We start from the raw sequence: 25,867 nt of genomic DNA on the forward strand, positions 1-25,867 counted from the left end.
CTGCAACAGTGAAAGCCGTATCGGTGTGAAGATTCAGCGTCCCAAGGGGACTATCTGAAGTGAACAGGCTCCCTTGAATGCATGCCTTCTGGTGTTCACGCTGACGTGGGTCTGACTCTCATCACCGACGTCTTTCCTCAGCTCTAAAATGGGAATGAATAATTGTGCCTGTTTGTGACATTAAATAAGACTGTGGATGGAAAGCACTTAGCTCAATGGCTGGGCATGTAGCAAATACTAAGAAGGACTATTTTTACCATTATTTGTGGCCAAACTTCACTTATTTAATAAATAAAAGATGAACGACACACGTAGTGAATTCTCGGAGGTGATGACACAGTTTTGAATCTCTACATATCGATGCATGTGAACTGACAGAGCAGATAAACAGCTAAGCCAAAACCCATGCGTGACACTTCCTACGAAACTAAGTTGTCTCCCCACAAGTCCCTAAGTGTAAGTGCGTGAAAACAAACCAGCAATAGTGACGAGACTCCCGTGGTAGTGATTTCTGAACAGAGGGAAACAGAGAAGACACAGGACTGGATATGATGGGCTAGAGAACAGAGAGCGCCAACACAGCCTGCAAGAATTTCCTGGAAGGCCTAGCTGGCCAGTTTGAGAACAGTGGCTAAAGTCTGGAAGAGCCTATCCAGTCCAGTGCTCTGTGGGGGCAGGTCAGTCTGGGACCCCAAATGTCTGTCGTCCAGCTGGAGCTCCCTTCTAGAAGGAGCTCTAGACCTTCTAGAAGGTCAACCCAAGGAGAAACTGTTGAAGGTGGAATCAAAGCTCAGTGGGACAGGGGCCCCCATGGACTAAAGAAAGAGATGTTCCAGATCAAAGTGGGGAAGGAGAACAGATCAGGAAGTCCCAGATAGCAAGTCCCAGTGGATTTGGACACTCTTGAAAACAACAGAAGATGTTCGATTAGAAGAGCTACCCTGGGGGCACCTGGGAGGCTCAGTCGGTTGAGTATCTGACTCTTGATATTGGCTCAGGTCGTGATCTCAGAGTCATGGGATCGAGCCCTGCATCAGGCTCTGTGCTGAGCACGGAATCTGCTTAAGATTCTCTTTCTCCTCTCTCTCTGCCCCTGTCCTGCTTGTGCTGTCTTTCTTAAAATAAATTTAAAAAAATTCAAATGTTTTTATTTATTTCTGAGAGACATAGAGAGACAGAGGATGGGGAGGGGCAGAGAGAGAGGGAGACACAGAATCCGAAGCAGACTCCAGGCTCTGAGCTGTCAGCACAGAGCCCGACGCGGGGCTCGAACCTATGAACTGTGAGATCTTGCATGACCTGACCTGAAGTCGGATGCTTAACCGACTGAGCCACCCAGGCGCCCCAATAAATAAACATCTAATTAAAAGAAAGAAAGAAAAGAAAAGTTCGCCTGAACCACATCATCATCCAAAAGTTTAGGAAAACTAATTTCACATTAAAATAAAGAAACAGAAAGGTATTGAAGTCAAATTCCATGCAAAGTTATCCTAAGAGGAAAGAAAATAAAGAGCAGAATAACTCACTTAACAATGACAATGGATCAGAAAGATGCACGACCCTCCATCTCAAAACAGAGGAAAACCGTGACCTACTATTTCAGAAGCATTAAAAGATGTGATTGGTTGTTTCATTAATGGTTACCCAATGAGTCAGCCCTTCTGGTATCCATGCCCCCTGCAGTCCCCTCCCACGTGGTCTCTGGTCGTGGTCATGTGACTTGCTTTGGTCAATTGGATGTCAGGAAATGTGAAACAAGCAGAAGCTTGAAAGCATGTGGGAAGTGGGATCTCCTTCTGGAAACCACTGCCACCACGTGAGCAAGCTCACTCAGTCCCCCCAGTGATGCAAGGCCACATAGAGAAAGACTCATTGAACTCAGCTGTCCTAGCTGAGCTCCGCCCCCAGTGGATGAGTGAGCCCAGCCTAAGCCAGCAGAGGAACCATTCAGGCAAATGGTGGGTTGTGAGACACAGCACGATGTCACTCCTCTAAGCCACTAAGTGTTTTCTAAAACAATGTTCATTTATCATTCTCCAAACGTATTTTTTGTCATCTCCAAACTTCCTTTCTTTGTTTTTCATTGAAGTACCGTTGACACCCAGTGTTCCATTAGTTTCAGGTGATTCCACAATGCTATACACGTTATGCTGTGCTCACCACAGGTATAGCTACCACCTGTCACCACACAACGCTACGAAAGTGCCATCGACTATGTTCCCTATGCTGTGCCTTTCATCACGTGACTCATTTCTTCCCTAAGTAGAAGTGTGTACCTCCCCCTCCCCTTCCCCCATTTCCCCCTCCCCCCATCTACCTCCCCCTCTGGTAACCATCAGCTTGTTCTCTGAATGATGGGTCTGCTTCTGCCTTTTGTTTGTTTGCTTGTTTATTTGTTTTGTGTTTTAGATTCTACATACGAATGAGACCATATCGTATTTGTCTTTCTATATTTCACTTAGCATAATACCCTCCAGGCTCATCCATGTGGTTGCAAATGGTGAGATCTCATTCCTCTTTATGACTGAGTAATACTCCATTGTGTATATACACCACATCTTCTTTATCCATTCATCCATCGATGGATGCTTAGGTTGCCTCTGTATCTTGGCTATTGTAAATAATGTCGCAATCCAGGAAGGGAGCCTATATGTTTTTGAATTAGTGTTTTTGTTTTCTTTGGGTAAACATCCAGCACTGGAATTACTGGATCATATAGTAGTTCTGGTTTTGATTTTTTTTTTTGAGGAGATTCCATACTGTTTTCCACAGCGGCTGCACCCGTCCGCATTCCCACCAACAGTGCACGAGGACTCCTTCTCCACATCCTCACCAACACTTGTTATTTCTTGTCTTTTTGTTACTAGCCATTCTGACAGGTGTGAAGTAACATCACATTGTGGTTTTGACTTGCACTTCCCTGATGATGAGTGATGACGAGCATGTTTCCATGTGCCTGTCGGCCATCTGGATGTCTCCTCTGGAAAAAAGTGTCTATTCATGCCTTCTGCCCATTTTTAATGGAATTATTATCATTATACAACAATAGAAGTTCTTGGATACAAACCCTTCATTAGATATGTCATTTGCAAATTTCTTCTCCCATTTTGTAGATTGTCTTTTCATCTTGCTCATTGTTTCCTTCACTGTGCAGAAGCTTTTTATTTTGATGTAATTCCAATAGTTTAATTGCCTGAAAAGACCTATCCAAAAAATGTTGTTATGGCCAGTGTTTCTCTGTGCTCTCATCTAGGGGTTTTATGGTTTCAGGTCTCACATTTGGGTCTTTCACCCATTTTGAGTTTATTTTTGTGAATGATGTAAGAAAGGGGTCCGGTTTCATTCTTTCGCACATAGGTGTCCAGTCTTCCCAGCACCATTTGTTAAAGAGACTGTCACCTTCCTATTGTGTATTCTTGCCTCCTTTGTCATAGATAATTAACCGTGTATGTGTGAGTTTAGTTCTGGGCTCTCTATTCCATCCCATCGATCTCTGTGTCTGTTTTTGTGCCAGTACCATACTGTTTTGGTTACTGCAGTTTGCAGTTTGCAGTTTGCAGTATAGCTTGAAACCTGGGACTGTGATATTGCCAGCTTTCTTCTTCTTTTTCACTAATGCTTTGACTATTCAGGGGCCTTTTGTAGTTCCATGCAAGTTTTAGAATTATTTCTTCTAGTTCTATTAAAAACGCTATTGGTATTTTGATAGGGATTGCACTGAATCTGTGGATTGCTTTGGGTGGTATGGACATTTGAACAGTCGTAATTCTTCCAATCCGTGAACAGGATATAAGCCACTAAGTTTTGACTTGTGTTGCTACACAGTCATCAATAACTAATATAGACAATTAAGAATTAATAATTAATATAGACATTAAGAAAACTATGCAAGACATGAAAGAACAACATAAATTGGAATTTAAAAAACTCAGAAGTCAGGCAAGAAAATTCAGGAAAAAAATAGAAATAAAGGGAAAATTACTTCTGCAATAAATATTTTTCTAGAAAGCACACAAAGCAAATAAACACAACAGATAATCTTTAAAAGAAGGAGAAAGAAAAATGAGGAAAGTTTTAAACAAATGAAGGAAGAGATACAAAATATTTGAAAATCACAAAATATTGAAGATTTGTAAAGGCCCCACATTCAGACAGTAGGTGTCCCTGGAGAAAAAAAAGTAAGGAGATAGCATGCTTACTAAAAATGATACTTCCATCAAAGGTCTTAAAGAAAAACCAACCTGAAAAAACACATTGGAAAACACTGTGTACCTAAGAATATAGACCCCACATGACCAATACCAAAGTTATATTTTGGCAACACCACTGGACATTAATAAAAAAGAAAAAAATGGTTTTGTCTGCTTTTTTTTTTTTTTTTCCCTGAAGCAAGGTTTTCTATCTGGGTAGGAGTCCTCTAGAAATCACAGGAGGAGAAGGTCTTCCTGGCAGGGAAGACAGCAAAGACAAAAGTGTGAGAGTGCCTGGCACCTACCGGGAGCGGAAGGGGCCTGGTGTGGGGGTGGCAGGTAGGCGTGGGGGTGGGGGTGAAGCACAGGAACGCCAATGCCTCAGGCACTGGGCCTACAACACCCCAAAGGGGCCTGGAACACTCACCCATGTAGGGCTTGGTCCCAGCCATAGAGGAAGCCTTTTCTGCTCCTCTCACGATCGTTGCTATGTTGAAGTCTGTGATGTGAACATGTCCTGGAGATAGAGAAACAGAAACCCCAGTTAGCAAGAGCTGCAGACGGCTGGGCTATTTCCTTGTCTACTTAAAGCTGTGGGCTGTATGGTGGGTACAAGAACATATTAGAACTTCTACACAGAATACTATTTTTATCTGATACTTTGAAAATGTCTAGTTTGGGCAGCATTATTCACAGTAGACAAACTTAGACAAATTTAGGACAATGTAAGGTCCACCAATGGCTGCAAGGATAAGGAAGATGTGGTGTGTATAAACAATGGAGTACCATTCAGCCACGAGAAGGGAGGACATCCTGGCGTTTTTTTGACAACATGGATGGATCTGAGGATGTCACATGCTAAATGAAATAAGCCAGATTGAGAAAGACAAATACAGAATGTATCACTTCTATGTGGAATCTACATTAAAAAAAAAAAAAAGCACACAGAAGCAGAGAATAGAAAGTGGTTGCCAGGGTCTGGGGTTGGGAGGAATAGGGAGAGTTTGGTCAAAGGTATAAATTTTCTCAGCTGTAAGATGAACAAGTTTTGAGAATTTAATTAATAACATGGAGACAGTTAATACCATTTGAATGTGTAGGTATATATACACATACACACAAAAAATGTCTCAGTGATGTGCAAGGTTTTTTTTCTTGTTTGTTTGTTTAGAGAGAGAGAGAGAGCTAGTGAGAATCTCAACCAGGCTCCACGCTCAGTGTGGAGTCTGATGCAGGGCTCGATCCCACGACCCTGGGATCACAACCTGAGCCAAAAGCTAGAGTTGGATGCTCAACCAACTGAGCCATCCAGGCGCCCCTCTGCCAGTCTTACAATGTGAATTTTTGGTGACACATGCATATTACTTTTAAGTAAACAAATCTAATGAGGACATGATGCAAACGTTTATGGATTAAAAGTTTGGAGGCACTGACCCAGAGAGTAAAAGCTCACGGTAAATAAATGAAAAGGGTCAGTCTGGACTCCCTCACCCAGGAAGTTGAGTGGCCATGGCGAGGAGAGAGGGTGGAGAGAGGGTTTTCATGCCCAGAGGACACTCTCGTTCTGCTGTTTGCTATGGTCAGTGGGGGCCTGAGGAATCCAGTGGGGAGGTGGCTGGGTATTTGAGACCACCTTCCATCAAGCCTAAAGTAATGGCAGCAGAAGGGACACAGAGAGGCTGGGCGCACCCATATGTAAGTGTTTAAGAAGCCTGAGAAGGAAGTAAGAAGGACCGAGAAGGAAGGAGACAGGAGATGTGGGGTAAAGGGGGTGAAGAGAAGCAGGTAAGGAAGGGGGTGAGAGGGACAGAGTAGCATTCTGACAGTTAGTACTGGCCTCCCGGGGAACTTGGTACATACCAGAGCCAACCCTGAGACCCATGAATACCAGATATAAACGCAATCACATTTCTCTGTTTGTCGTCACATCATGTGAAAATGGTTGGATTTGTACACCTGAAAGCTGTGTTCAGGATGCTGGGACTTAAACATCCAAGTGGCTTGCGTGCAGAAAACTGACGTTGGGAGGGCCCGGAGGGAACCCCCAGGAGGTGCACAGACACCCGCCAGAGCAGGTGCCATGAGGCTCCCTCGAGACGCGCGCCTGATAGCATCGGACGCAGTGGACAGAGAGAGCACCAGTGGGTTCACGTGCAAACCCCCAATCTCAGGCTTAGCTGCCAGCCCTGATGTGTGGGCAGGCTTCTGCCAGACGCTGTGTCCAGAGCTCCTGGGTGGGATGCGGCAGCCGGGTACTCCGTGAGGATGTCCAGTTCCCTTCGGGTGCTTGTGGGTGAAGCTTAAGTCAACTAGCCAGGCCCTTGCTGGGAACTCCTTGAGGCCGGACGCAGCATGTGCCCACCCAGGGGGCTTCCTTAGAACATGCAGCTGCTGCAGCCTCTGGGGCTGGACTTGGCGTCCGTGCCACGTCCTACCCGCAGGGAGGCAGCGCGGCCTAGCGGTGGGCACAGACTCTGAGCCACACTGACTTGCTTTGGGTCTCAGCTGGGCTGTGATTAGTTGTCTGATCTTGGGCGAGGCACTTAGTGTCCCCGGGCCTCATTGTCCTCGTCTGTAAAGTGGGGAGGGTGGCAGCGAAATACCCATCCCAGAGAGCGGCTGGGAGGAGGCAGGGATTAAGAAAAGCAAAATGCTACAGCGGCTGGCACACACGTTGGGTGGTTTCTCGTATGTGTTTGCTCATAGCTGTGTTATCCCGCCTCGGTGTGGCTCAAACCCCACCTTCTGCAGCCAGGGCCGGTCCGCCCCCCGCACCTGCCCAGGCCCCGTTTCTTTTCTTTTCTTTTTTTTTTTTTAACGTTTTATTTATTTTTTAAAGACAGAGAGAGAGAGAGACAGAGACAGAGACAGAGAGAAAGAGCACAAGCAGGGAAGGGGCAGAGAGAGGGAGACACAGAATCAGAAGCAGGCTCCAGGCTCCAAGCTGTCAGTGTAGAACCTGACGCGGGGCTCGAACTCACGAACTGCGAGATCATGACCTGAGCCAGAGTCAGACGCTCAACCAACTGAGCCACCCAGGCGCCCCTCCCAGGCCCATTTCTAATACTAACAAACGAATCCACAGTCCCATTGTTGACAGTGAGGCATGGGAGGGTCTCAGTCATTTCTGCCCGCACACCTGTAGGCTTCCATGCAGAGCCACCACATGGAGAGGACCCTGAAACCCTCCCGTATGGCTTTTATTTGGTTTTCCTTCACTTCTCCCTTTCTTTAAAAAATATTAGTATTTGCATTATGAAAGTGACACCAGCTGATTAGAGTAAGTCAAAGACTGCAAATGTGCATCTGAGCCGCTCCCCCGCCCCCGCTCGTAACCACCAGGAGTCACCTGGTTCTCTGTCCTTTCTCCCTTTTCTGTATATGTGTCTCCACACATATTGGTTTGTCCTTACAGTCATGAGATCAAAGTCCATGGGCTGTTCCAGAAGTTACTTTTGCATTTAGCCATGCATCATGACATCTTTCCATTCACAGGTCTATGTACATAGGTCTGTCCTCAACGGCCTTACCCTTGTTCTCCATTGGAAAGAAATCCAATAATTTTGATGATTACTTGGTGATAAAACTTGACCTGGAACTTCCCTTCATAGTTCTATTTATTCCACTTATGGTGAATATTCATGTTTTGCTATGAAATGTTAATATATTTGATTACCAAATATATTTGATCCCCCTTGGTGATTCATTTAACCCCTATGGGGGTGTTACATAATATATACTATGTGTTGCTTTTAAGTATTATTATCTATCAGACATATATTCTTTTCATATTGCTAAGGTATATGTTATCTAACATAAATATATTTTGGGGCGCCTGGGTGGCGCAGTCGGTTAAGCGTCCGACTTCAGCCAGGTCACGATCTCGCGGTATGTGAGTTCGAGCCCCGCGTCGGGCGCTGGGCTGATGGCTCAGAGCCTGGAGCCTGTTTCCAATTCTGTGTCTCCCTCTCTCTCTGCCCCTCCCCCGTTCATGCTCTGTCTCTCTCTGTCCCAAAAATAAATAAACGTTGAAAAAAAAAATTTAACATAAATATATTTTTAAAGTTGAAAAATTCCGAGATACGAGAACATACCTGGCCCCAAGAGTTTCAAATAAGAAATTGTGGCCCTATAGCTGCAAAGCATCCCATAGTGTGATTATATCATATTTTATTCACCAATCGCCCTATAGGTTTGCAGTTTGGGTCGCTTACTTGTTTGTCTTGTGACTGTATTGGCCCTAGCGGTCTTGAGCATAGCGTTACATACATACAGATACTTTCATTTGACCGGATAAATCCCCACAAGTGGGACTGCAGGATCAAAGGGTTTGCTTATTATGTTCTAAAGTTGTCATTTATGGTACTCTAAACAGGATATGGGAGTGAGTATTTCCGTGCATTACCAGCACTGTTCTCAATGATTTTACTTGTTGCAAATCACATGGCGAGGAATAGTAGTATCTCACTGCAGATGAGGCTGCACATTTTTTTAAGGTTTTTTTTTCTTTAATGTTTTTATTTATTTCTGAGAGATGGAGAGCATGAGCAGGGGAGGGGCAGAGGGAGAGGGAGGCAGAGGATCGGAAGAGGCTTCTGCACTCACAGCAGAGAGCCCGATCTGGGCTCGAACTCCCGAATGGTGAGATCAAGACCCGATCTGAAGTTGGATGCTTAACTGACTGAGCCGCCCGGGCGCTCCGATGCTGAACATTTCTCACATGATCAGTTACCAACTCCCTGGGAACTGTCTAGAATCCTGAATGATTTTCTTTTAAAAATTTTTTTTTGAAAATATTTTGAGAGAGAGGCAGGGAGAGGGGCAGAGGGAAAGAGAATCTTTTAAAAAAATTTTTTCTAATGTTTATTTTTGAGAGAGACGGAGACGGAATGCGAGTGGGTTAGGGGCAGAGAGAGAGACCCACACAGAATCCGAAGCAGGCTCCGGGCTCCGAGCCGTCAGCACAGAGCCTGACGTGGGGCTCGAACTCACGAGCTGTGAGATCGGGAGAGAGAATCTTAAGCAGGCTCCACGCTCAGCATGGAGCCCGATGTGGGACTCCATCCATCGCATGATCCTGGGATCATGACCCCAGCTGAGACCGAGAGTCGGACGCTCAGCCGGCTAAGCCATCCAGGCCCCAATAATCAATTTTCAACAAGAGCTGTGTCTCTTAGACACATTTACACTGTGCTCTGTGTACTGCAAATATTTGCTCCTAGCTTGTTGTTTGTCTTTAGACTCTACTGACAGTACCTCTTGCCACATGAAAGTTTTAAAAATTTAAATAATAATAAGTTAATTTTATAGTTTGAGTATATTGTCCTTCTAATTTTCCAGAAACCTATTCCACCCCCAAATATTTTGTACAACCTTCTATATTTTCTTAGAATACTTCTAGATCTTTTGTGTTGAAATCTCCCGGGGGCGCCTGGGTGGCTCAGTCGGTTGACCGTCTGACTTCGGCTCGGGTCATGATCTCGCGGTTCGTGAGTTCGAGCCCCGCGTCGGGCTCTGTGCTGACAGCTCGGAGCCTGGAGCCTGCTTCAGATTCTGTGTGTGTGTCTCTCTCTCTACCCCTTCTCTACTTGTGCTCTGTCTCTCTAAATAAATAAATAAATAAACATTAAAAAAATCTCCCAATCATATAGAATAATTTGTTGTAACATTCTAATTTTATTTCTTACAAATGGATGGCCAGTTGTCTCACCAATATTTGTTGAAATATTTCACCTTTCCCAATAACTTGTAATGTGACCCTCATTTTCTATCAAGTTCTACACATACAAAGATAGGCTTATGGATTCTCTCTTGTGTTCCACTGACCTACTGTTTACCGCTGGGCCAGGACTCGATCAGTTTAATTACAATAGATGTGTAGGCTGTTACAGTATTCGATAGGAGTGCCTCACCTGCACTCATGTTTCCTTCCAGTGTTTTTGTAGTGACTCTCAGGCATTTATTCTTCTGAGACGAGTTGTGCCTGGTTTTAGGAAATCCCTCCATGAAGTGTGATGGGAATTCCATTAATGTATACATTCATTTGAGGAGTGTGGACACGTCGTTTTTCCACCCAGGGTCATGCCCGGCTTTTCATCCAGATCTTGCTTGATTCCTTCAAAATATGTTGAGTGTTCTCTTCATTTACGCTCTGTAAATTCCTGGGTACATTCGCTTGTAGACAGGTATTACGTAGTTTTGGTCACTTTTTTGAACGAGGATATTTTCCATTTCTTTTTCTCCCTGGCTGTTTTCGGTAGAATGAAAAGCTACTGGGTTTTGCTTCCTCATCTCCAACTGGCTTCTCTGTTAATCTTCCATCACAAAAGCTTTGGTTATCTCTCAAAATCCCATCTTCCCTTCTCAGACAGCACTAGGATTGGTAGCTGGTTTCAGGGCTACCCCGCTAAAGGCTTGACTTCCAGCCCCCCTGCAGCTGGCTGTGGTTACAGGACCAGCTTCTGGCCAAAGGGTGGCGAGCAGAATGATATTTGAACTTCCAGGATATCTCCTTTGAAAGAATTCTCATTCCCTCCTTCCTCCCACCTTCCTTCCATTTGCCTATTACGTGGGTTTGGGAGAACATCCTTTGCCACACAGATGAGGAACAAGATAGAAGGAGGCTCCGCCCCTCTGAACATCATGGACTTCTAACAGAGAGGAAAAAAGAACTTCCATTTTGTTTTATTTTATAGTCTTGGGAAAGCAGTTCATTTGTCTCTTAATGATAGCTCTTGAAGTGGAATCTTGGTGTTTGTAGGCATAGAAGCACATTATCTGCACACAATGATGGCATTCTTTCCCTTGTTAAGAGGCTTGGAGCAGAGTGGTTAAGAACACAGCCTTGGGAGTTGGGTTGCCTAAGAACCAGTGGTTGGGCTCCTTTGGTAGGCATATGCTGTTTGTGGTCACTCCTACCTCCTGTCTTAGCAATTACTGGTCCTGGTACATCTGGCTTTGGGTCAAGTTGACCTTACCCTCCACTTTAGCATTTGACTCAGGATTATGCATATGACCTAAAAACTGGGGAGATAATTTTCCAGGGAGTTCAAGAAATGAAAACTTTTCAGTTCTTTTTTTTTTTTTCAGGAGGTACCTAAAGTAATATTCTGTCTTTGGCCAGTGTAAGGTGGGGATATGACCCCCAGAACTGTTAAAAGCCATTTGCTACCATAAAGAAAGGTAGTCTGAAGATGAAGCCTACCCATGGAGAAGTAGAGCTGCAAGCATAGATGAGAAATGGTGCCAGAGCCTGATCAAACCCTGCCTGAAGCCGCATTCCACTGGATTTCAGCTGTATAAGCTGAAAAACACCCTTCATTGCTTGGGACTATTTGAGTTCCTCTTTGCCATACATGACTGGCTGCGCATCACGGTTGACACAGCCACTTACGAGATTCGGGCAAGTTATTTCACTCTGGAAGCTTCCAGTCCCTCATCTGGTGAGTGGAACTAACATTAGTAAGTACATCATGGGGTAGCTGTAAGCACTAAACAGAGCAGTTAGGGACTGAGAACGTGACATTTGAACAAGGCCAGAAGACAGGGGTTGAGGGGGAAGCAAGCCATTGGAACATCAGGGGAAGACCGTAGTTGGCAGAAGCTGAGACATGTACAGACCCCTCCGAGGGGCCAGCGAGGACGCCAGAGAGAGAAAGGGGGACAGGAGCTCAGTCAGGGCAGGGTGGGGCAGACTGTGCAAGACTCCAGGGCCGGGGAGACGAGAGTGGCTTTTACTCCAAGTGAGGGAGTTTTGAGAAGGAGCCACATATCCAACTCACTTTTGAACATTGCTTTGCTGTGAATGGACATGGGGCCAAGCACCAAAGTGGGGAAGAGAAAAATGCAGCCTCTCTAGTTTGAGCCACTGGTTTTTAAGGTCGCATGACTAGAACAGACTTGGTCCCAAACCTCACGGTAAGCCTTGAAGTACGCTTGTCAGGAAGGTCTGACTACCCTCATTTTTTACAGGAGAGCAACCTTAAGTCCCAGAGGCCAGTGTGCTGTGCAAGGTCACACAGCTGATCTGGGAGGAAGCTGGACTTGGTCTCAGGCCTCATCCTGGTCGGTGAGCGTTTACCTCTGCCCCACGCTGCCCCCTGCATAGCTGCACCAGACAGCCCTCTGCAGGGGCGGGGCGGGCGAGGGCTCTGGGCAGGCCTGCTGAGGTTCACCTGGGACTCACGCACAGCAGGTGCGACAGACAGCAAATTCCACTTTCTGGTCCCTCCCCCCCGCCCCCAACAGTGCTAATTGATGAGCTGTAACTCCCTACTGGGCTTCCTTTAACAAACGAGTAAAGATGTGGGAAAGTGAAAATTAGTGCCATATGAGGTCTCCTATGGGTTCCTTCCCAGGAGAATGGAAATTTACGAGAAACTTGGCAAATATGAACTGAGTTTCAGGCTATTTGCTTTCCATAAATCGAAAACATTCAAAACTCAGCAAGAGAAGGAGCTCAAGATGTTGTGTGAGGCCCATCAGCACAAGTTTTAATGGTGGCAGCAACAATCAGTAGCCATGCTGCAGCCAAGGTTCCCTCCTTTCTCTGAATGCAAGGGAGCTCACACATCTGACACCACTGGAATGCTCGGCCCTCTCCTCTGCCTGGTAGACTTCCATTCATCCTTCAAAACCTGCCCCGAGACTTTGCATCTACCCTCTGCTTGTATCCTTCCACCAACAGGAAACTCACTACCACAGGGGGTGGCATCTCTGACTGTGTCTTGTCTGCTCAGGTTCCTATGAGAATATCATAGGCTGGTGGGGGTGGGGGGTGGGCTGAAACATCAAACATTTATTTCCCACAGTCCTGGAGGCTGGAAATCTGAGGCGAGGGTGATGGCACGGTCGGGTTCTTGGTGACGGCCCTCTTCCTGGTTTGTATGGCTGCTTTCCTGCTGTAACCTCACATGGTGGAGAGGCACAGCTCTGTCCTCTTCCTCCCTTTATAAGGGCACCGATCCCATGGTGGTGGCTCCAACCTCATGACCTCATCCAGATCTAGTTACCTTCCAAAGGCCCCAGCTCTGAGTATCATCACATTGGGGTTAAGGCTTCAACATATGAATTCTAAGCAGGGGGTGGGGGGCACAGCATTCCGTCCATAGCAGACGGATTCAGGCCTCTCCCCCCGGCCCTCCACGGCCCTCCAATGTCACGTCCCTCCTAGCATCCACCACACTGTATCTGTCACTTTGTCCATCCCCTTGAGGCCAGGAATCCTGCCTTGTTCATCTCCGCCTCCAGTACCTTAGCAAAGGGCTGTCCTGGGAAAGGAACCCATCAAGTGTTTGCTGACTGACTGATTGACCAAATGAGAGACTGAATGAAAGAGATACGGTAAGTAAATCCTGTTCCCTTTTTCCCCCCTTACTGCCTAGAGTGATATTTACAGGAGTAGATGACATTCCATGTCAACTTTTGGCTGCTATGACTGTAGTAATGTCACTTTCTCAGCCTGACCTCAGCTGGTGGGACCAGCCACCCCCTCCATGACTTCCGTAAACACAAGTGCTAATGTCAGAGCTGGTGCTAGAAGGAGTTGTAACCGGGGCTATTTTCTGAGTATAAACACACAACAGCCATGTGACTTTCAAGTCACTTTCAAGTCTCACTCATTTCTTTATTCATTCAGCAACTGTTTATGGCCTGCACCCTGCCTGCGTGTCTCGGGGAGGGGCTTGAAACCCCAATGTCGGTTATCTGTGTCGTGAACTTAGGGGTGGGGATGGTCAGCGGTGCTGACGTCCCACCCACAGTCCCTCACCTTCCCAATCCGTTCCGGGGAAAGCCACCCAAAGTCTTCGTGAAATGCGCTGCATTTTCATTTACCTCCTCCGCAGCTACACTGCACAAACTTCTACTTCTGTTCCGCCATGCCCCTTGCTTCCCTTCTCCCCTCTCGGCCCCTATAATGAAGTGACCCCACGTGGGTATTAACCAAATGCACCCGGGCAGAACATTCATCTCACTGGGACCTATGAGCCCACGCCTGGGGGTGCTGCTCAGAGGGGACAGTCAACCCCCGAATGGCAGGCTGTGTCTGGGAGCACAGTGACTTCTCTCTAGATCTGTCTCCTGGACGCCATGCCTCCCTGTGAATTCCCGGGAGTGAGTGTTAAGGCAGTGCCCACCAGGGGGAGCTAGACCTGGAGAGAGAATGGAAGGCAGTCCAGTCCACAAGAGGGGATCACCTTCCACATTACTCCCCCCCACCTCCCCCCGTTTCCCTTTCATGAGACTTGGATTTGGAGCAAAGTCTCTTGTGAACATGTCTCTTCCTTCGCTGGTTTACAAGGTCTACATCATGCCTGAGCAGGGGCCAGACTGGGGCTGTGGAACAGAAGCCACAGGATGAAGCCACGGCCGTGGGCTGCAGCCCCCTCCCCAGCGCAGGCTCCGGTGTACCCGCTAATCATAACTGTGCTTCTGAGATGTCACTGTGACGTAACGCTGGCCCTGACCTTTCGCTTGGGATCACACACCCCGTGCGCTCTCCCCTCCTCCTTATCTTCACGGAGATCATAGCGGACTTACTGCAGGACAACAGAAGAAAGAAAGGAAGAAAAAGAAACCAAATCAAATCCCAGGGCATGAGCTTATCCAGGCTTCATCTGGCTGACGGCAGCAGGAAGACTGACTGTTTCAGAGCATGTCTGCCTGATGAGAAGAAAGTGTGGTTTTCTTCTTCTTTGATTTGACCTCCTCCCGTGTCTTGGTCATGGGGCGGGGATTCAGGGCCATAGAACCTTCTGTGTGCTCCAGGCCCCGCTGTGCGCAGCCAACAGCCTTCGGGGATTTCCTGAGCCCGTGGCGGAGATGTGGGGCCCTCTCACGCCCCGACCAGTTCAGGGACTTCCCCCAGGATAGACTGGGACTTCGTAAAGCCTTCCCCGGCATTTGCAGCCTGGTTCATCTGATGCCCCAGGGAATCCACCTCGCCCAAGGCTTCTGTGGGAGGGGTTCTCCATGGTTCTGTCTCTTCTTTTCTCTCCAGCCACCAGGTTTCTGGGTGAGTCCCTGCAGGGTAGCCAAGGCTACTTGGCCAAAACACTCTCCTTCCACACTCTGGCTGGGCATGTAATTTCATGCAATCACATAAATTAATTACAATGAACACCATTCATAGGGAGGTTTTCATAGTGCTTTTCCAGCTGTGATCTGCTCTGTACGACTCTGTAGGACCAGGCTGGCGACGATCTCCTGACATTTAGCAGCCTTTCTTTTCCTTCCTTCCTTCCTCCCTCCCTTCCTTCCTTTTCTTTTTCTTTTCTTTTTTCTTTTCTTTTCTTTTTTCTTTCTTTCTTTCTCTCTCTCTCTTTCTTTCTTTCTCTTTCTCTCTTTCTTTCCTTTCTTTCTTTCTTTCTCTTTCTTTCTTTCTTCTCTCCCTCCCTTCTCCTTCCTTCTTTCCTTTCTCTCTCTCCCTCTCTCTTTTCTTCTCTTTGCTTTTCTTTTTCCCTTCCCTTCCCTTCTCTTTTCCTCCCTCCCTACTTCCCTTCCTCCCCATAGCTAACACACAACGTTCCATTCGTTTCAGGCGTACAACTAGCGGTTCACCAAGCGCATACATTGTGCTACGTTCACCACATTCCACTCCGTCCTTTGCTACTTCCTGTATTCCAAGGGCCAGAGAGAGGGGAGATCCACATTTCCTGACTCTCTTACACCTTGGGTTCTGGATGAGATTTGTGTTCTGCCAGCGAGCTGTGCTCAGGAGAGGTTTGGAAGGTGGAAAGAAAGCAGAGGTCAGCTGTTTGGGGCAAAGCCAAAGGATGGACGAGCTGGATAGACGAGGGTGTTCGCGGAGGCAGGACTTTTGCTAAGGTGGCCTCATCACTGGTGTGAGCAGCTAGGAACTGAGTGTCCAGCCCGAGGTCTTAGAGCCAGAATCCAAGCCCCAGGCGGGTTTGACCCCGAGGCTCACCACCCCCCCCCCCTCCTTCACCAAGCCGCTTTCTCGCGAGGGCACTGCCACCCAGACCGGTGTGTGCACAAGGGGTGTGCTGCTGGCCAGTGATGGAACTGCCTTCCCTCCAGGTCAGGGGATGGCCAGGTCGCTGCTATCCCCACAGGTCACCCTCCTGGACTCACTCCAGGACGAAAGCCTCCCCTCCACACACATGTGCACCCTGAAGCCGGGGGCCAGGCCACGTGGGCATCCAGCCCGGTGTCCAACACTGTTCTGGAAACCAGGAGCAATTAAGGGGATCATCAGGCAAAGCAGGAATTTGGACTCCGTGTCCCCAGAGACCTAGAAACTCATGATTTCACAAGGAGGGATCTCACGTCCGTAGACCCTTGGCCCCCAAGGGAGGAAGGGAGGTTATGCGAAGGGTCATTTTGGGATGAACAAACTAGCTTTACTCAGTTTAGCTCTACCCGGGCAGATGCGGGCCCCTCTGCTGGTCTTATGTGAACAGTCTCTTACCCCACGTGGGTGGGGATCTGGGAGGTGAATCTTCCCCTCGCTGGGGTCTTGGAGAAGGAAGCCTTTTCGACTCACACAAAGTCAAGCTTTGGTCAGCAAAGAGGTGGTATCTTGGCCCCTATCTGCCACCTCCTTGCTTTATTTTTCATTTGTTAAAATCCCATACGGAGACGATGGGGCTGAGATGTTCCCCCGCCCTCCAAATTCGTATGTTGAAGTCCTAACTCCCGTTAGTTCAGAAGGTGACTCCATTTGGGTAGGGCCATGGCAGATGTAACTGGTTAAGACGAGGTCACACGGAAGCGGGTGGGGTGGGCCCCTGGTCCAGTAAGCCTGGTGTTCTTGCACACAGACATGCACCTGGGGAGAATGCCACGTGGAGCTTGGAATTACGCTGCCCCAGCCCGGGGACCGGCAGAAGCTCACGGAGAGAACAGGAACGGACCGTCCCTGGTGCCTCAGAGGGGACACAGCCCCGTCCACACCTTGACCTTGGACTTCCAGACTCCAACAGTAGGAGACAATGCATTTCTGCTGTTGGAGCTCTCCATCTGTGGGACTTTGTTGCAGCAGCCGTAGGAAACTGAGACAGGGGCTGTGTACTGGGGGGCTTTCAGAGACTCCCGCGCTGAGGCTAAACGACTCTCCCCTGGCATCGTGCTGCACGAGGACCGACCCTTCCCTGCGGCCCTTCTGAAAAGAAGCGCATTACCTACCACCTCCCAAGGACCCCCAGAGCAGATCTCAACCCCACCCCCACACTCCGTCCTGAAACGCTCGGGACCCTGTCTACATAATGACACACTGTGGCCCCTCCGACTTGGAAAGACCCCCGGCCCCCCACACTTCCTTCTCCGCTCTCCAGTCCCTGGATCCGAGGCTTCAGAAACAATGCGCGCCCACCTTGTTGCTGCCCTGGGGTCTCTGCCTCCAGGGGCGACGGAGGAAGCCTGGAAAGCGTTTTGACAAGGGAGGGGGAGAGTCTGTGCTCCTGTCTGCTACCGTTTCGGGGAGTGCCCCTCACAATCATCAATAAATATTTCAGCAATGGAGGGTGAATTCTTTGAGACGAGTTCAGTTAAGGACTGCTCTAAAATACATCAATTAACGGGACATCTGAGGTACAGTAAGGCCAACAGACCAGGGGACAACTGCCACTGAAAGGATAGTTTCTTCTTGCACGTACCCAAGAGAAGGGGGTCCACCGCGTCATGGGAGCCGTGTGGAGGAGATCAGGGTCGGCCGCGAGGCTGAGGGAGAAGGGCGAAAACGTGGGCAGGGGGCTTTCTGGTGGTTTCTGTGGGAAGGAGTGAGTGAGGCAGGGCAGGCAGGGTTAGGACTGGTCGGCCTGCGTGATTTCAGCAGCTCTGGGGTGCAGGGACCGTCCCTGCTCGTCTGGGGCCTGGCCCTGGGGTGACTGGGGCAGGTGGATAGTGGCCCTGAGTGTGAAGAAGTCAGGCATCAGAAGTCAGGAAGAAAAGGCACGGTTAATACAAGGAGAGGAAAGCAAACTTGGCTGCCGTGGCTGCTGCGTCACCTGATGCCCAAGATTGAGGGCAGGTGTCTCCTGCCCGCGCGAGCTCCACCCTCCACCGCCAGTTGTGAAAGCGTGAACTGTGTGGGGTCTCGTGGCCTCTGGCAGTGGAGCGTCCCCACTCGCCCCCAAGTGCCCTGTGAACCACCCCCCCTCACACAGCAGGACCCAGGAAGCCCGCAGCCCAGTCCCTCCGCTTTCGCACGGCCCGGCCCCTGCCCTGGCCCAGCACTGACCTCAGAACCACCAGGTACCTTGAAAATCCCCCTGAGGGGTCCCCCTCAGGACCCCTGAGAATGAGCGTAAAAGGGAAGGAGGAGAGGGATGGATGGAGATCCAGAGCTCAGGACCAAGGAGACACAGGGAAGGCTGCATGCCTGCGTCTCTGCGCGCAGTGGCCACAGGAACCAGTGGCCGGACCACATATGAACTGTGGAGTCGCACAGGCCTGGGTCTCATTTCCTCACAGATAAAATGGCCGAGTTCTTCCGGTTAAGTCGTGTTCACCTGCCTCTGTGATCCCACCCACCCTGCCCTGAGCAGAGAAGGGGCAGGGAGCGGCTGAGGGAGCACCTTTTAGGTCCTGCTGGCGTGACAGGGGCGGGCCCTCACTGTCTGTCTTCCACGGTCGCCGTGCCCGCCACGCCGCCCCGCTTCTGCCTTACCGCTGGGAAAGCCAGGGCTCACAGAGGTGGAGTGACTTGCCGAAGACACGCGGAGAGCCGGGGGGTCAGCTGAGCTCCACATCCGGGGACCCTGACTTGTATACACTCACTGGAGCCGCGACCTGTATCCTCAGCTCTGCCCAGGCGCCCTGGTGTCCTGAGGTCATCACTGACCCTCCGGTCCGGAGCACAGGCATCTCGACCCACCGCCCCAAAGCACCCAGGCCGGTTTCACCTTCTGGCAGGAGGTTCGAGCCCAGGTTCCACCACTCCTGCTCTCCACCTCCTGATACCAAGGAGCTTACACAATGAGGTAGGATTACACAAACAGGCTTCCAGAGAGGCTTCTAGAAGGAGCCACAGCCTCCTCCTCCTGGGGTCGGGGAGGGAGGCTGGGAGGAGCTGCGTAGAAGAGGCAGCAGTCTCACCCCTGCACGACACAGGAGCACCTCAGAAAACTCCCCAGCTGCTGACTCCACCCCGTCTTCCCCAAAGCCCTTGGGGGCTGAGGCCCCAAAGCCACGTCAGCAAGGTCAGTGTTCAAGGCTACAGGTGACTGTCAGATCGGCCGAACTGTGCATTGTTGGGCCACGCCCCGGACTTAACGGGCCCGACTCTGATGGGCGTCACATCCCTGGGAGTGAGCCAAAGCACAGAGGCCCAGGCCTGCCGAAGCAAGACAGGGAATGGCCTTTAATTCTTACCAAGTCCCCGCAGAGATTCCCAGGAGACCAAAGTTGGACATAGGCAGCCCTCCTTCTCCAAATGGGGTCCACCGACCAGTAGCGTTGGCTTCACCCGGGAGCTCTTAAAATGCAGAATCCAGGCCCCACCTGAGACTTACTGAATCAGGGTCTATACGCACATGAAAGCTCGAGAAGCCAGGATGAGGGAAAGCGTGGCGGATTACGGATTACTGATTTCTGGCTTGCGAGGCACATATGATGCCCTTTGATCTCCGTGAGAATCTGGAAGGCGGACCCCATTTTATGTTTTACAGAAGACGAGCTTGAGGCTCGGAGAGGTAAGCACATTTCCTGAAGCCACAGGTCCACAGGTGGGGGAGCTCTCCAGCCCTACATCTCATTCCCACCTCTGCCCCGTCCTCCTCACATCAGGACAAGAACAGCTATGCGGTCGGCCATGAAACCTTCAAATACGTTGGGCTCGGCTCACTGCTCAGGACACGGACCGGAAATTACACAGATGTTCACCCACCAGAATTAAACCAAAAAAAGGCTTTCTAGCCAACGCTCAAATCCAACGCCCCAGGACCCCGGTTTCCCAGAGCCTCAAACTCCCCGCTGCAAGTGTCCCTATAAAACTCACGTAACAGGCTTACCGTGTTCATCCAGCAGTATGTTGTCTGGCTTGATGTCTCTGTAAGAGAAAACAAAGAGGCTGAAAATGTGATTCCTGAGTCTATTGATGAGCACATAACAAACATGACACTTGGGGACAAACGCCTGACAACACCCAGCATGCCTGTCTCTCCCTTGGCATGACATCTCAGGGGGCAGGGGAGTAATTACTATGATGATAGAGCACCTGTGCTCTTGCTCCCTTCTCGTTTCCTGGAACTCCAAGTCGACCGTGGGAATACCTTCTTCCTGAATGTTCTTGACAATTTCTGGTTTTGAGACTCCTAGGAGTATCTGCTCATTGAGCACCTGCATAGACGCTCCCCCCTCCTGATGGACTGTAGCCCTCCCACCTTGTTATGCAACCCCCCGGGGGTGACGGTCTCTGCTCTACAGACACGGGAAGGAGGTTCAGGAAGACTGTCAACTTGTTTAGGTCAGAGATCAGCCACACCCAGCCCTCAGCCAGTTTTTGTGCAGCCTGCGAGGCTAAGAAGGGCTTTTACATCTCTCAGGAGTCATCAAAACAAAACACGCACAAAAAGCAAAACCAAAAGGATGTACTACAGAGACTGATGTGGCCCCGAAAGCCTAAAATGTTTATTATCTGATCCTTTGGGGAGAAAGTTTGCTGGTCTTTTTTAGGGTGGGAGCAGGCGAGTTTCTGGAAAGTTCTGCCGAACATCGCCATTAGAGCAAAGGGCTTCCGACTCCAAGTCATGCTTATTCAAGGTGGGAGCTTGCCTTCTTCACCTCTGCACCACGTGCCTAGCACGATGCCTGTTGTCAGTAGACTCTGTCAGAGAAAAATCAGAGCTGGACAGTAGTCAGAGTGCAAGAACAGACTATACTCAGGACAATTGCAGCAGGGGAGACCTGGCCTCAATTCTGAACGCATCACGGACAAAGTGGGAATTTACAGCCAAGGAGCAGGTGGGGGTCATGGATGCAAAGTTACTAACTGGAAACATCAAGGGAGGGGGATTTGGGTAAAGCCACCCACTAGAGGACTCTTGCCAAAGGCAGGCTGGGGCACTGGACATCACCTGGGGGATGAGGCACCTGACCAGATGTGGAGGATGCACGCTTCTGGCAAAACCAACATCACGGTCCTCCCTAAGACTGGACAATGCAAAGGTGAACAACAAAGCCCGAAAGCGGAGGACGAGTTGCAGAAGAACTCAGAAGAGCCTGCATGAAGTTTGGTTGAGGAGAAGGAGTCTTTGTCAACACACAGGAAACACGGATGAGGGAGGAATGGAAGAATAAATGTAACAACAACAACAACAAAAGCCTTTGAGAAACTCAATTGACATCTTCAGCCCCGATGTACTTATCATGAACATGCATACACTCCCCGAAGCTCGGTATTAAAACCACAGCCTTTAGAAATGCAAACCCCACTCATTCATTTATAACAAATGTCCAATCCTCTGAGACTAATAACAACTTGCATCAAAATAGAAAACATTTGCTCCTGAGTTTATCAACTAGTAACTGTACCTGAAAACAGACGCTGGATATTTGTAATCATGTGGTGCAGTGTCTATGGCTTTGGAGATGAAAGAAACACTCAACCTATATATTTAAACTTTTAGTTCCACTGTGACTTTTCGAGCCTTGAATATTGATGAGCATTCTGAAAATGGAATTTACCGCCCTGCCCCCACCACTGCCAAGTTCACAAAACATCCACAGTGGACAGAGATGATTCATGGAGTCCCCATGGGAAGGATAAGCTTGAAAACTTATGAAATTAAAACAAAGGGCAGAAGACCCAGGGTCAAGGGTTTGTGCTTCAAACCAACAAACACTTGGTCCCCACAGAGGGCACCTCCCAGTAGGGCTCTCAAGAAAAGGGGAACTATTTGCGAATGTTGAACCAGCCCTGCAGCCCAGGAATGAATCTCACTTGATCATGGTGAATAATTCTTTTTACATGCTGTTGAATTCGATTTGCTAGTATCTTATTGAGAATTTTTGCATCCATATTCATCAGGGATATTGGCCTATAGTTCTCTTTTTTTGCTGGGTCTCTGTCTGGTTTAGGAATCCAAGTAATGCTGGCTTCATAGAACGAGTCTGGAAGTTTTCCTTCCCTTTCTAATTTTTGGAACAGCTTGAGAAGGATAGGTATTATCTCTGCTTTAAATGTCTGATAGAGAATTCCCCAGGGAAGCCATCTGGTCCTGGACTCTTATTTGTTGGGAGATTTTTGATGACTGATTCAATTTCTTTGCTGGTTATGGGTCTGTTCAAGTTTTCTATTTCTTCCTGTTTGAGTTTTGGAAGTGTGTGGGTGCCTAGGAATTTGTCCATTTCTTCTAGGTTGTCCAGTTTGTTGGCATATAATTTTTCATAGCATTCCCTGATAATTGCTTGTATTTCTGAGGGATTGGTTGTAGCAATTCCATTTTCATTCATGATTTTATCTATTTGGGTCATCTCCCTTTTCTTTTTGAGAAGCCTGGCTGGAGGTTTATCAATTGTTTATTTTGTCAAAAAGCCAACTCTTGGTTTCATTGATCTGCTCTACAGTTTTTTTTAGATTCTATATTGTTTATTTCTGCTCTGATCTTTATTCTTTCTCTTCGTCTGCTGGGTTTGGGGTTCTTTGCTGTTCTGCTTCTAGTTCCTTTAGGTGTGCTGTTAGATTTTGTATTTGGGATTTTTCTTGTTTCTTGAGATAGGCCTGAATTGCAATGTATTTTCCTCTCAGGACTGCCTTCACTGCATCCCAAAGCGTTTGGATTGTTGTATTTTCATTTTCTTTTGTTTCCGTATATTTTTTAATTTCTTCTCTAATTTTCTGGTTGACCCATTCATTCTTTAGTAGGGTGTTCTTTTTTTTTTTTTTTAATTTTTTTTTCAACATTTATTTATTTTTGGGACAGAGAGAGACAGAGCATGAACGAGGGAGGGGCAGAGAGAGAGGGAGACACAGAATCGGAAACAGGCTCCAGGCTCTGAGCCATCAGCCCAGAGCCTGACGCGGGGCTCGAACTCACGGACCGTGAGATCGTGACCTGGCTGAAGTCGGACGCTTAACCGACTGCGCCACCCAGGCGCCCCTAGTAGGGTGTTCTTTAACCTCCATGCTTTTGGAGTTTTTCCAGACTTTTTCCTGTGGTTGATTTCAAGTTTCATAGCATTGTGGTCGGAAAGTGTTCATGCTATGATCTCAATTCTTTTATACTTATTAAGGGCTGGTTTGTGACCCAGTATGCGATCTATCTCGGAGAATGTTCCACGTGCACTTGAGAAGAAAGTATATTCTGTTGCTTTGGGATGCAGAGTTCTAAATATATCTGTCAAGTCCATCTGATCCAATGTATCATTCAGGGCCCTTGTTTCTTTATTTATCCTGTGTCTAGATGATCTAGCCATCTAGATCCCATGTAAGTGGGGTATTAAAGTCCCCTGCAGGGGCGCCTGGGTGGCGCAGTCGGTTAAGCGTCCGACTTCAGCCAGGTCACGATCTCACGGTCCGTGAGTTCGAGCCCCGCGTCAGGCTCTGGGCTGATGGCTCGGAGCCTGGAGCCTGTTTCCGATTCTGTGTCTGCCTCTCTCTCTGCCCCTCCCCCGTTCATGCTCTGTCTCTCTCTGTCCCAAAAATAAATAAACATTGAAAAAAAAAAAAAAGTCCCCTGCAATTACCACATTCTTATCAATAAGGTTGCTTATGTTTGTGATTAATTGTTTTATGTATTTGGGGGCTCCCATATCCGGCACATAGACATTTATAATTGTTAGCTCTTCCTGACGGATAGATCCTGTAATTAATATATAATGCCCTTCTTCATCTCGTTACAGTCTTTAAAGTCTAGTTTGCCTAAGTATGGCTACTCCATCTTTCTTTTGACTTCCAATAGCATGATAGATAGTTCTCCATCCCCTCACTTTCAATCTGAAGGTGTCCTCAGATCTAAAATGAGTCTCTTGTAGACAGCAAATAGATGGGTCTTTTTTAAAAAATCCATTTTGATACCCTATGTCTTTTGATTGGAGCATTTAGTGCATTTATATTCAGTGTTATAGAAAGATATGGGTTTAGAGTCATTGTGATGTCTGTAGGTTTCCTGCTTGTAGTGATGTCTCTGGTCCTTTGTGGTCCTTGCAACATTTCACTCACAGAATCCCCCTTAGGATCCCTTGTAAGGCTGGTTTAGTGGTGATGAATTCCTTCAGTTTTTGTTTGTTTGGGAAGACCTTTCTCTCTCCTTCTATTCTGAATGACAGACTTGCTGGATAAAGGATTCTCGGCTGCATATTTTTTCTGTTCATCACATCGAAGATTTTCTGCCATTCCTTTCTGGCCTGCCAAGTTTCAGTAGATAGCTCTGCCACTAGTCTTATCGGTCTCCCTTTATGTTAGAGCGTGTTTATCCCTAGCTGCTTTCAGAATTTTCTCTTTATCCTTGTATTTTGCCAGTTTCACTATGATATGTTGTGTAGAAGATCAATTCAAGTTACCTCTGAAGGGTGTTCTCTGTGCCTCTTGGATTTCAATGCCTTTTTCCTTCCCCAGATCAGGGAAGTTCTCAGCTATGAATAGCCAAAGTAATACTGAAGAAGAAGACCAAAGCGGGAGGCATCACAATCCCAGACTTCAGCCTCTACTACAAAGCTGTAATCATCAAGACAGCATGGTATTGGCACGAAAACAGACACATAGACCAATGCAATAGAATAGAAACCCCAGAACTAGACCCACAAACGCATGGCCAACTAATCTTTGACAAAGCAGGAAAGAACATCCAATGGAAAAAAGACAGTCTCTTTAACACTGGTGTTGGGAGAACTGGACAGCAACATGCAGAAGGTTGAAGCTAGACCACTTTCTCACACCATTCACAAAAATAAACTCAAAATGGATAAAGGACCTGAATGTGAGACAGGAAACCATCCAAACCCTAGAGGAGAAAGCAGGAAAAGACCTCTCTGACCTCAGCCGCAGCAATTTCTTACTAGACACATCTCCAAAGGCAAGGGAATTAAAAGCAAAAGTGAACTATTGGGACCTCATGAAGAGAAAAAGCTTCTGCACTGCAAAGGAAACAATCAACAAAACTAAAAGGCAACCGAAAGAATGGGAAAAGATATTTGCAAATGACATATCAGACAAAGGGCTAGCATCCAAAATCTATAAAGAACTCACCAAACTCCACACCTGAAAAACAAATAATCCAGTGAAGAAATGGGCAGAAGACACGAATAGACACTTTTCTAAAGAAGACATCCGGATGGCCAACAGGCACATGAAAAGATGCTCAATGTCACTCCTCATCAGGGAAATACAAATCAAAACCACACTCAGATATCACCTCACGCCAGTCAGAGTGGCCAAAATGAACATATCAGGAGACCATAGATGCTGGAGAGGATGTGGAGAAACGGGAACCCTTTTGCACTGCTGGTGGGAATGCAAACTGGTGCAGCCACTCTGGAAAACAGTGTGGAGGTTCCTCAAAAAATTAAAAATAGACCTACCCTATGACCCAGCAATAGCACTGCTAGGAATTTACCCAAGGGATACAGGAGTACTGATGCACAGGGGCACTTGTACCCCAGCACTTTGAACAACAGCCAAATTACGGAAAGAGCTAAAATGTCCATCAACTGATGAATGGATAAAGAAATTGTGGTTTGTATACGCAATGGAATACTATGTGACAGTGAGAAAGAAT

At 47.9% G+C, this 25,867-nt stretch overlaps 1 protein-coding gene across 2 annotated transcripts in view; it reads right to left on the bottom strand.

Moving 5' to 3' along the window:
* Positions 1-25,867, bottom strand: part of STK32B (serine/threonine kinase 32B) — a 393,873-nt gene that overhangs the window by 50,647 nt on the left and 317,359 nt on the right. Inside the window, exons 5-6 of one of the 2 annotated variants that reach the window (XM_047092008.1) lie at positions 20,162-20,199; positions 4,618-4,707 (exon numbers count right to left, since the gene is read on the bottom strand). In XM_047092008.1, coding sequence (XP_046947964.1) covers positions 4,618-4,707; positions 20,162-20,199 — 128 coding nt within the window. The remainder of the gene's footprint in view (positions 1-4,617; positions 4,708-20,161; positions 20,200-25,867) is intronic. The other variant, XM_047092009.1, reaches the window with a different exon arrangement.

The sequence above is a fragment of the Lynx rufus genome, unplaced genomic scaffold (assembly GCF_022079265.1).
Source record: "Lynx rufus isolate CCGP_SWC_20201006 ecotype Redwood Valley unplaced genomic scaffold, mLynRuf1.p SCAF_3, whole genome shotgun sequence".
NCBI classification, from domain to species: domain Eukaryota; kingdom Metazoa; phylum Chordata; class Mammalia; order Carnivora; family Felidae; genus Lynx; species Lynx rufus.